Source organism: Acipenser ruthenus, chromosome 2, assembly GCF_902713425.1.
Source record: "Acipenser ruthenus chromosome 2, fAciRut3.2 maternal haplotype, whole genome shotgun sequence".
In the NCBI taxonomy this organism is placed as follows: domain Eukaryota; kingdom Metazoa; phylum Chordata; class Actinopteri; order Acipenseriformes; family Acipenseridae; genus Acipenser; species Acipenser ruthenus.
This window is the reverse complement of record NC_081190.1, coordinates 79,938,610-79,951,129: the sequence shown is the minus strand read 5'-3', so window position 1 is coordinate 79,951,129 and position 12,520 is coordinate 79,938,610. Positions and strand designations below refer to the sequence as shown.

Sequence of the window (12,520 nt, the reverse complement as noted above, 5' to 3'; positions counted from 1 at the left end):
AAAAATGTAGATTTTACTTTTGTTCTTAGGTAACACATTTTAATACAATTGAACATTTTACAGATTAAGTGTGTTTTCCAATAAATCATATGTATTGGAAAACACTTAATCCAAGTTAATGTGTTTAAAATTTTGTACAACAGATTTAACATTCAGTAAATAATGTTCATTAGAAAACGATTCAGTACCATCAGCCAAGCTCTAGTAGACTTCTATGAGACGGTAGAAGCCTGCTGCTATGTCACAGCATCAAGTTTGAATCCAATTTAAAATTAATCCACACAGGTACTGGCTTTTTAATTTTGACTTGCCGTAATGAAAGCTCAGTTCACACCTGTTGGATGAGAAATACTAAACAAAAGCACTATTGGTCCAAGTTTATTCTATTATCCACTAAAACCAGCCAATCAATACTTTGTACCAACGGAAGCAATCTACAAAGGTCAAATCAGCCAATTACAGCCTGTCAGCTTGCGCGGAGCTCAGCATCTTTCAACAACAGACCGAGACACAGACAGTAAAGCAGTATTGCTCCATTCAGATATCTGACCATGTGAACTATAAGTAGGGCTTCTGTTTTTATTAATTTCATTTTTCGTTTTTGTTTTTTTTTAAGCTATTTTCGAGATTTATGTAGATTCCCAGAAATCTTTTTTTTTTTTTTTTCTGTGCTTTTGCTTTTTATATACTGTAAGAAATTATTGTTTTTGGTTACTTTCCAAAATGCTTGGGTGTTTTTTTTTTTTTTTGTTTGTTTGTTTCTGTCAATATGTATAGTAACTCAACAGTACTTGTACACTTACTGTAAGTTGTACCTTCTTTCCTTTGCTGTTTTCCACAACTACATCCTTACGGTTACGTGCACATTATTCTGGGTTTTTGTGTGTAGGCATTTTTTTACATTGTACCACAATTTGCAAATCTGTTTTAAATCCTCCCTATCTAACTGTAATATAGCTTTAAATCCCACGAACAAGCCTCCGTTTCTAATTGTAATCTCTTTTTTAAATCTTGCAAGCAGAGAATATAAATGTAGGTATTTGCTGCCACTTAGTAGCTGAGGTGTGTTTAAAATATTCAGAATGGATCAATTATAGTTATAAGGCAGGAAGGAGGGACATTAACCAACTGCACTGGGAAAGGTAGTTTATTTTTGTTTTTTTGTAGTAGGTATTTTTTTTAAATGGGAAAGGCGTGAAGTCAGTGTGAATTGAGTAACCATTTCCAGTGTTTATCTGGTGTTTACTGGCTATATACCAATTTTTTTTTTTTTTTTGTATCGGGGTTAAAACCAAAAATCACAAGCCCTAACTATAAGCAACTCCGACAAGTACAATGTTATTGTTTAATAAAGTTATTTGTTTAATACAGCTGTTTGTTTTTTTCTCCAATTATGTATGTGATCCTTTATGAACATTTTGGGGACTATTTTTTCTGAAACTGTTCTCAGTGTAAAGGTACCAGACGAATAATTACAAGTTCAAGGTAAATCTAGGTCTTAAAGAAAATAATGAGAAAAATAATTTTCTAATAGCGATGAAGGCTCTCTCGTGTGGTATTTTTTGTTTTGTTATTATTCAACCTGTCCACCGCTGCAAACCCTGAACTAACTCGGGACAGAAAAGGACCAGCACTCGCGTCCTCCCAAACGAGTGCCGTCAGACGTCCGTTTTTTTTTCACTCTGCAAACCTGCCAAGAAGCCATATCAGAACTTAGTGTCGGAGGACCATGCAGTTTTGAACTGTGTACAGGATGGCCTGCAGGCACCTGGCAAGTCACAGGGGTCACTGGTGTGTGGTAAGCCAAGGACTCCCCAGCCAACCTAACCCCTACCTCGCCCGGGTAGCGCTTGGATAATTGTGTGCCACCCCCTGGGAACGCCCGTCCACGGTCAGCAGTGGCATAGCTTGGATTTGAACCAGCGATCTCCAAGCTATAGGGCGCATTCCTGCACTCCGAGCAGAGTGCCTTTACGGGATACGCCACTCGCGAGCCCTACTGTGTGATAGTTGACCTTGACTTTTGCTAGTGCCCTTGCCATTGGCTTAGGAAAACAACTCCCATCGCGGTCAACTACCACACATGTAGAGCCCTCATCGACAGGCACTATAGCTTAAGTATGCAATGGTTCTACCGTAAACCAACACAAATCATATATTTGACTTTGTAACTTGCTATTTATAAGATCCTAGTTTCCTGGAAGAATAGTATATTCCAAATTTTCCATAAAAAGCAGTATACATTATGTTGCTTTCACAGAAAATGCATACATTCGGTAAGAATTTTAAATTTTAAACATTTTAACGAGAACAACATGCTAATGTATTGTGGTAACCAAAAAAATTTCTTGAATATATAAGAAATTAGCCAACAGTGAATTCCTGTCTTTTAAGTGCCACTTTGAGGTTGAACCAGAAGACTGCCCTCTGTCCTTCATCCTGGGTCCACTCAAAGGTAGGTTTGTGTGTTCATTATCTTACGCAGCTTGCAGAACCTGTTTGGCACGTCCTCCTTCCGGATGGGCTCCAGTAGAATCAGAATGGCAGTGTCGTTGTTCTCATCAGAGTCGAAAGTGGCTAAAATCCAGTTCATACTTGCACCACTCACTGCGAACAAAGTGCTCCGAGAGAACAAACAGAGTCTTGTGGCTTTTTTCAATGGAGTTGATTATGTTGTCTATTATCCATTTTCCAGGCAGAAAGTCGCGTTTGTGAAGGCAAAGTTTGAAGGGAGGTTGGGAACTTTCTAACTCTTGGACCAAATATGTCTCCACCCACTCAGAGTCCATCTCACTGTAAGAAATAAAGGCGTCGTAGCAAATATTCATGTCTAGTGTTGGTTGGTCTCCTTTTGGCCTTTAACCATGCCCAAGTCATTTGTATATACCAAATGACATGCAGCTTCTTGCAAAGGATGACTGTGCTGACAATTATAAAAAAAATACTTGTGCACAGCAGTGAAATAGCTATTGTTCTTTGGCACTCAAAGACAGAAGGGCTTGCGTCCCTAACCAGTGATCCTCTAAATGCAGAGGGTGAATCACACACGTAGTTTTCAGGCCATTCATCCAACCTAACCATATTTTCTGCTTCCTGATGCATGAATGAAAGAAATTCACAGGAACACATATAGCGATTATTACCTGCCTCCAAATTATCAAGCTTCTTGAACGCTTTCAGTTTGTCTTTGGACAAGGTGTTCAGTTTGTTTCCACCAATAAAGAGCACTTGTAAGCTAGGAGCTAATCGTGCTTCAGGTAGGCTCATTAACTTGTTATTAGACACATAGATCTCTTTGAGAAAAGGCAGGTTAATTGTAAAGAAATTCAGCTCATTGTTGCTTACATCCAGAATTTCTATGGTCTCTGGAATGCATGGTGTTAAATTTTTTATGCGGAATGTAGAGAGGTTTAAATTTTTTAAAGGAGGCCATTGACACAATTCAGGTATGTCTTTAAAGACATTCTGGCTGAGATCTAAGGAAACTAGCTTGTTGAGTTTAGTGAACAGCTGGCTGAGAGGGCCAAGCAACTTAAGGGAATTCTTGCCTATATTCATAACTTGAAGGGATTGCCATGAGCCATCACCATTACATGCAGTTTCTGTCATGGCATTATCAGTAAGCAAATTTCCACTAAGATCCAGATACTCCAGATTTTTAAAGTGCCTAGAAGTGGGGGCAAGGTATCAAGAACACTTTGCTGTTAATGACAGTTAGTCTTTTTAATGGGACCAGGAGCTTCTTTAAATAAGAAAGGGAACTGAACAAGTAGAAGGAGTTAATGGTTATGTTTTTAATTGTCAAGGTATGCAGGGTATCAAGCTGTACATCACTAGCGTTGTACCACCGGCCAGTTCCTAAAAGCTGGCAGTCTTCAATTTCTACATGTAAGATTCCAGCTCTGTCAATCACTTTAAGGAATTTTGCCATTGATCTATCATTCAGTGTGATGTTCTTAAAAGTTAATTTCTTGATGGTTTTCTGAGAGACTGCTGAGAACACCTCAGTTTCCTCACTCACGTCCAATATTACATCCCTCAGTTTAAGGTAAATGCTGGAGTTCGAGAGATCGTTTAGAATGTTTTTTGCTTGATTTGTATCCTGCTTAAATAGATCGTGCAGGCTAAGGAGGACATGATTTATCTGTTCAGTTGTCTTGAAACTACCTGCTTCATAATTCTTCAGTCGATTACCGTACAAGACCAGCTCATTGAGTATCTTGGTTCCCACAAAGTCATCTTTCTTTATAGAATGAAAGGAAGGATTTCCAAATTTCAAGCTTCTTAACCTAGTGAGGTTTTGAAAGAGCTGCCCATGACCTAAAGTTAGGTAGTCATTACCCAAGAGGTTCAGATGCTGTAATGCACAAAGCTGCCCAAACCAACCAGCTGACAAGTTCACCAGGTGGTTGTAAGACAAATCCAAGTGCACCAGAGCCGTCAGAAAAGTGAATGCCTCGTTGTCAATAGAATGAATACTCAGTACTTTGAGTTTAATGCAGGTCTTGAAGTCTGTCTTCTTGATAACTTCAATATCGTTTAATGAGAGATTGAGTCCCAGCATGTCCTTCAGGGGTATACTAGGCACTGTCAGTAATTTAGCAGCAGAGCAATTACAAAACTTCTGTGCATCACATTTCTGACAAAGGAAACTTGGGTTCATATATTCAGTAACTCCACTTGCGAATAGGTGAACTGTGAAGAGCTTGACAATTAGGGTTAGCGCTGTTTTTCCCATCGTGACAGGCCTTAAAGGAAACACAATTACATTTACACATTGTTAATAAAAGGAGCTGGGTTCCCTATCAAGTATGAAATGTAACCATTACCGTATGGGTATTTACCTTGTGAAGGCCCTGAAGCTGAATAAAATTATACCAAAGCTGTGCTCAGCGCCTGAGACGCAGTCATGCCCGCCCCCGGGTGGGCATAAGAAGACTGCATTCACAGATGCCAGGAGCATTTTTCCTTTCACAGGGTTGAACCTAGACAATAGAGCCATAGACCTATCAGTACTTGTTTCTTTTTATCTGCTTCTATATTAAGCTAATTGTGTAATACTTTATTTTTGCGATAGTTATTTATGTTGTTTAAACTTCAACTTACACATAATTTTGTTCATGTAGCCTTTTGTTTGTCACATCCTGCAGTGGCCTTGTGCCCCTGAGTGAAGCCGGTGGCTATTGTCACCCCTTCCCAGGGATCAAGCAACTTGAGTCGGCTAACTGGTGCTCTCCTTAAAGGCTACTTTGCTCCAAATGGAGTTAAAATAAAAGTTTTGTTTTTTCAGACAATTTTGTTATTATTTGAATTGTAATATGGTTATTACTGTTTTCTGTGAGGAATTGTTTATCTTGTGTGTGTCTTTGACACAGTATCTTGCTGCCGTTCTGGTGACTGCTTGCAGCAGGTTTCCCTAATTATTGTATTTGTTGGGACTGTTTGGATTTGCCAGAAGCTACAGTATATAGGTGGGCATCCCTATGTACTGTTTCTTGCAGTAACGCAAACTGTGTAAGCCTGTAGGTTCCCAACCCGGTACCCACCGAACAGGGCGTGAGTTTACTGCACTGGTGCCATACCGAACCGGAGAAAGTTACTGCATGTGTACCGTACCGAGGCTAAGGCTTAGTACTGCTTGGTTACATCTCAGTTACATCTTTGTGCAAAGTCACCGACCCAGTTCCCACCATCCCTGGTACAGTACCAGAGGACTTGGTTTGAATTTTGAATGGCTTGTTACAGTTTTTATCTTACTGTGCGCAGCGCTGTTACATACAGTACTGTATGCTTTGTACATTACTGTGCAGCGGCATTGCTGCTTGAGTAGACTGAGGCAGCAGTTTTTGACACTGCGTAGCTGTTTGCATCATGCCGGGGTTTTATCCTTGTGACATGTGCAAGGCCAGTCTCCTAGTGGAGGATAAGCACGGCAGGTGCTCTTCCTGTCTGGGGCCAGAGCATGTAAAACAGGCACTCGAAACTGTGCAAGTTTTTCAAAATACAAGGTGGGGAAACGGGTGTCTCGCAGTTCTGCAGACTTCATGTCCATTCCACTTGGACAGGGATCTCCCTCATCGTCAGTTAAAGACGTGGCTGTCCTCTCCAGATGGCTGTGTGCCAAGGGAAAGCAAAAAGATTGCCCAGGGGAAGGACCCATGTAAGAGGCTATCTTTGCCGTCCTCTTCATCATCCTCTGCCTCTCCTCCCTCTCCTTCTCCAAGGTAGAGGAAGAGAAAGAGTCATCAGTCTAAAAGATCAGCTGACTCCAAACAAATGGAGTCAGCACACTGCTCCGCCTGCCCCCGTGTTCCCTTGGAACAGCAAAGAGCTTTATAAAGCTAATGTTAGGTTATTATCATAACCCTGGTTCCCTGAAATAGAAATTTAACCATGACCAAACCTGAATAAAATTATACCAAAGCTGCGTGGTAGCACCTGTGACACAGTCATGCCCGTCCCCGAGGGTATAAGAAGACTGCATGCACAGATGCCAGCATCATTTTTCCTTCAAGCATGCTGCAATCATTGACGCAGTGACCTTGAAGGTTAATGGTTATGTTTCTATTTCAGGGAATGTCACAAAGACGGCCGGAGTGGGTGGCGTCAGACCAGAAGCAGGAAATAAACGGAAAGAGACTTGTGGTTTGGTGGAGCTGAGCGAATGCTTTCGCTCAGCATTTAATAAACAGCACAGAAAATAAAAGGTTTGGAAGCTGTGGAAGCCCCGACTTCCCTCTCTTCGGGCTGTGGACGCACCGACTCCTCCCTTTTGGGCTGTGGACGCACCGACTCCCCCCTCTTGGGCTGTGGACGTTCGGGCTCCCCCCACTCAGGCGTAGGACGTTCGGGCTCCTCCCACTCAGGCGTAGGATGTTCGGGCTCCTCCCACTCAGGCGTAGGACGTTCGGGCTCCTCCCACTCAGGCGTAGGACGTTCGGGCTCCTCCCGCTTGGGCTGTGGACGCTCGGGCTCCTCCCGCTCGGGCTGTGGACGCTCAGGCTCCTCCCGCTCGGGCTGTGGACGCTCAGGCTCCTCCCGCTCGGGCTGTGGAGGCAAAACCAGCAGGCATTCTTCCTCTGCTGGTGGAGACGGGGACAGCAGGCATTCTTCCTCTGCTGGTGGACCTGCTACCTGGGCTGCTGTTCCACTTATGACTGCCTCCAGGTAGCTGAGGACCAACCCCACACCTTCCTCCCAGGTGCTTACGGTCTGTTCCCTCTCATACGCCTCCCATCGCTCTCTGTCCATAAACCACAGGAACCGGACGGCTACTGGTATTGACTGGGCCTCCAGCCCAGCATTTTCCAGGATCCAGTCCCGCACTTTGATGGCGTCTTCTGCCATTTTTTTTTTTCCTTTTTTTTTTTTTTTAAATCCAAAAATGCGGTTCCTGCTCTGGCCTGAGTCCTGGCGGCGCTGTAGATCCCACGCAGGACACCACGTGTCACAAAGACGGCCGGAGTGGGTGGCGTCAGACCAGAAGCAGGAAATAAACAGACAGAGACTTGTGGTTTGGTGGAGCTGAGCGAATGCTTTCGCTCAGCATTTAATAAACAGCACAGAAAATAAAAGGTTTGAAACAACAAAACACAGGACACGGCACTATACGCCAAAATAAAACAGATAAACAAAACGTACTACACTTAAACAGACAGACGAACAAACACGGTGAGTGAAAACACTTATTTACTTTACTTGGTTTTACTTTCTCCTTCTCTCTCTCCCGTTCTCCACTCACCTAACACCCAACCCTGAGTGAAAGAAACGTGCATCTATATATACTGTTGTGCTGGGATTCAATTACTAATTAATTATTCACAGACCCGTTTATATCCCGTGTACCAATCTATACACCAACATTAACACACGCACGCAACATACAACACATAATATGCACACAGGGGCGGGGCACATTGCCACAGGGTTAAGATAATAACTTAATGTTCCCTATAAAGTAAGAAATGTAACCATTACCGCATGGGTAAGTGTACCAAAGCTGTTGGAAGGCCATATTGCATAATGACTGGAATGCTACAAGGCTATACCTTGAGCGATACCATACTATATATATATATATATATATATTATATATATATAATGTATGTATATAAATTAACAAGAAATGTCTGCACTTATTTAGACATTTAAAGGAAGCAATACTGTCATACAGTGTATATATATATATATATATATATATGTATATATATATATATATGTATATATATATTATTTTTTATTATTATTATTAATTTCTTAACAGACGCCCTTATCCAGGGCGACTTACAATATATCACATTATACATTATTTCACATACAATTACCCATTTATACAGTTGGGTTTTTACTGGAGAAATCTAGGTAAAGTACCTTGCTCAAGGGTACAACAGCAGTGTCCCCCATTGGGGATTGAACCCACAACCCTCCGGTCAAGAGTCCAGAGCCCTAACCACTACTCCACACTGCTGCCCACACTGCTATATATATATACACACAGTATATATACTGTATATCTCCCAATACAATCTCTCATTCTTAAAGTTGAAATAAGAATACACTTTAATGTAAATACATATACAAACTAGAAATGTTGAGTTTATGAGATTAATAATTTAGGTGGAAAGGCATCTGTATTGAATAAAACTGATCTGAAAAATGTCTTTGAAATGGCCAAAGGTTGAAATAATGTGTCAATGAAACGGCTAAAAATTGACAGGATTTGGTATTTGACAGTTAATGCCTACATACTCTCCAGCTGCAACAGGTTTTTTTCTTGTCCCAAAACTACTGCACCAAACTGTTTTCTTTGTAAGTCATATCAATAATTTAATGGTGTGTGCTTTTAAAACACTTCAAAGGTATATAAAGAATGTAACAATGCCATTTTTACTGTGGCACAGCCCAAGCGTCAATGCTCTGTTTGCATGGCAATTCTGCATGTGCATTACAGCTGGCTTAACTCAACCTCTTACATCAAGGATTTGTTTTTTTGGCATAAAGCTTTCAAAGCTTTAATCCGATACCAAATGATTGTTGAGGTCAATCCGCACAAAAAAAGTAGGTTAACATTACAAAACTTATTTTACAATCACTCAACACTTACTCACTGGAACCCCTTTCTTGTGTGGTTTATATATTAACAATGGAGAGAAAATGTACCAAATATTTTATGAACTACATACATTTAATAAACAATTCAATGATGTTCCATTCTCTCATACAATATGGATATAACGATTGGAAAATCTATTAGAAAACACAACAATTAACAAATTGAAAATGATGTAAGAAAAAGGTACCTACTGAAATCCTTTTGTAGTTTCATACAGAAATATTCAAGTGCCTTTGCTTGATTAACATTTAACATCTGGCTTGAACTCTACAGCATCAGTTATTTATAGTACAGGTTTTTAAACAGGATGCACATGCAACTTAGCCAACTGCTACAAGCTACTTGTTATGCAACAGTAATTTAAGTTTGCAAATCTAATTTGTAAGCAATGTTTTAAGAAAAATCCTAGCTACAGCCAATTGTTGAATTTGCACAAATGCTAGCTAATAAATGGTTTGTTTACTTGTTATTTGTTTATTTAGCAGTTATTTGTTTATTTACTTGTAGCGTAACATTGAAAAAAAGTAAAACACTGTACAAGACTGAATAGGTGTAGTAATTTATGTGTAATTAAATACAGTAATCCATCGTGTATCCGACTGTGGTGGGACCAGAGTAAGGGTGGATATGCAAAAAGTTGGATAAATGAATCCTGTTTTAAATACCATTATACACAGCTGAAACAATTACTATATTCACACAATTTCTGTTTTGAGATTAAGCTTTTATTCGGGAGCTCCCCTAAACCCCTTGTTTAAAAGATACAGGGTATAAACGTTTGTAGCTGTCTGCCATGTGGATGCGTGCATTCGCTGCCGAGTGACAGGCAGGAGATTGAGACAGAGGTTGAAGTTGATACACCCTGCAGGCGAACAGGATTTACTTACATATCAACACACTGGACAGCTCCCGTGACACTACCAGCAATGGCAGCGCACAGAGCACATACAACACAGTGTATGAAAATCTTGGTAGGATCTACAATCTCTGAACTAATCTTCTCTGTTCAATAATAAACTAATGTTGCTGAAGAGCTTGATCATGGCAGATAAAACGGTTAGGGCAGATATGTGACTGATTACTGTACTGTCCTTTTCTTCAAAGCATAATGGTCTACAGCATGAGCATTTTGCCAAGAAGGGACAGACAAATGTAATATCTGTTTCTTTTAATGGAACTACCATATATTTTATAATTGTATATTGTATGTATATATATATATATATTACACACTGAGTGTACAAAACATTATGAACATCTGCTCTTTCCATGGAATAGACTGACGAGGTGAATCCAGGTGAAAGCTATGATCCCTTATTGATGTAACCTGTTAAATCCACTTCAATCAGTGTAGATGAAGGGGAGACAGGTTAAATAAGGATTTTTAAGCCTTGACACAATTGAGACATAAATTGTGTATGTGCCACACAGGGTAAATGGGCAAGACAAAAGATTTACAGTAAGTGCCTCTGAACGGGGTATGGTGCCAGGCGCGCCGGTTTGAGTGTGTCAAGAACTGTGACGCTGCTGGGTTTTTTACGCTCAACAGTTTCATGTGTGTATCAAGGATGGTCCACCACCCAAAGGACATCGGCAGGCCATTGATGAAAGAGGCCAAAGGAGGCTGACACGAATTGTGCAGAGCAACAGACAGGCTACAGTTAGTCAACTGACAGTCCAGTACAACATCGGTGCCGAAAGACCCATAAAAGAATGCACAACTTGTCGTACCTTGACACGAATGGGGTATGGCAGCCGACAACCTAACAGAGTTCCACGTCTTTCAGCAAAACACAAGAAGCTGCAGTTGCAGTGGGCTAAGGAACGAAAACACTGGAGGATTGGAAAAACATTGCCTGGTCTGATGAATCCCGGTTCCTGCTGTTTCACGCTGATGGGAGGACTAGGGTATGGAGAAAACCACGAGTACATGCATCCATCATGCCGCGTGTCAACATTGCAGGCTGGTGGTGATGGTGTGATGGTGTGGGGTGTGTTTTCATGGCACACATTGGGCATCCCTTCATGGCAGCAGTTTATCCATCTGCTAATGGATTTTTCAGCAGGATAATGCCCCATGCCACAAGGCTAGGATTGTCCAGGAATGGTTCCACGAACATGACAATGAATTCAGCTTACTGCAGTTGCCTGCCCAGTCACCAGATCTCAATCCAATTGAGCATCTGTGGGATGAGATGGAACAAGCTATTCGGAGTAGAGATCCACTACCAGCCAACTTGACACAACTGTGGGAAGCATTGGAGTCAACATGGGCCAGCATGAAACATCATTCATCTACCAATCAGGAAGCTCCATTCCATGGAACTACCACACTAAATAGAACATGCAGATAGAATGCTTATCCTTAAACTAAAATTGAAAAGGGATATACATATGGAAAGTTAAAGAATGAAATCACAATAAAAACCTCTCGTACTGCTTTGGTAGTGTCCTTGTCTGTATGGTTGTGAAGCTCTTACCTTCTAACACAAGGGAATGCCCTGTGATCAGGGTTCTATTCTGTGTAAATTGATAAATTAAAAAAAAAAACACAACCCTTCAATCTGAACTTAAATGACTTGTATTTTTAACAAAGTAATCCTTCTTTCTAGCATACAATCTGCCATAATGATGGCTACATGTGAGTGTTCTTTATTTCTGACCCAAGGACTTGATGAATCCATGTCATTGTAAATTGGGGTAACACTATTATAACTCTTTGCAGTATAAGATATCACACACACACAATGGAATTTCTACAATAGAAGGCTTGAACCATTTTGAAAAACAATCACTTATTAATATGGACAAGAATTAAAGAACACACATTCAAGTACAAAATGTTTATTTTCTATGATCCAAATCATCTAGAAAAATATACAACAAAGGCTTAACTTTACACAACAGAAATCTTGTAAAAGTATATTCACATTAATTTTTTTATTATTTTTGTTTTGTTTAATTACATCACATTTCACTTAGACATCCCCACAGTATCCTGAATCACTGGAGAGCTGCGAGTTGGTACTCCGACTAGATGAGGAATTCCAAATGTCCAGGTTCATGTGGCACCTAAAGGGATCGAAACTAGAAAATTGCTTCTGTTTGCAGATCACAGACTGCTCTTTGCTGACAGATGAATGGGATAATGATCTGTTGTGCTGGAATTGGCTTTGGTATGGGTCACTCTTTGGAGTCCATATGGAGCCAAACAGACTAGACATTGGTGAGAGACTCCTTGTGCCTGAGAAATATGGCTGCAACAAAGAAAAGAAGGTATAAGAGACACAAGATAATTTCTAAGAACTACAAAAGAAATGTACATCGTTTCCACTATACAACAGATCTGCTCCAGGGCCAAACCAGCCCGGCACAGCTTAGGAGGATCCTGCTTGTCTTTCCACTGCA

At 40.7% G+C, this 12,520-nt stretch overlaps 2 protein-coding genes across 3 annotated transcripts in view; both read right to left on the bottom strand.

Annotated features, from left to right (window-relative positions):
• Positions 1-598: 598 nt before the first annotated feature.
• LOC117408874 (toll-like receptor 2) lies at positions 599-4,963 on the bottom strand. Its single transcript, XM_034014252.3, is given in 5 exon segments — positions 599-2,451; positions 2,453-2,564; positions 2,566-2,832; positions 2,834-3,678; positions 3,680-4,963. Coding segments are annotated over 5 exon segments (2,370 nt in total). The 5' UTR covers positions 4,739-4,963; the 3' UTR covers positions 599-2,364.
• Positions 4,964-11,940: 6,977 nt separating this feature from the next.
• Positions 11,941-12,520, bottom strand: part of LOC117409378 (transmembrane protein 131-like) — a 57,786-nt gene continuing 57,206 nt past the window's right edge. For both annotated transcript variants that reach the window (XM_034015342.3, XM_034015343.3), the window contains exon 34: positions 11,941-12,369. In XM_034015342.3, coding sequence (XP_033871233.3) covers positions 12,091-12,369 — 279 coding nt within the window. In that variant the 3' untranslated portion in view covers positions 11,941-12,090. The remainder of the gene's footprint in view (positions 12,370-12,520) is intronic.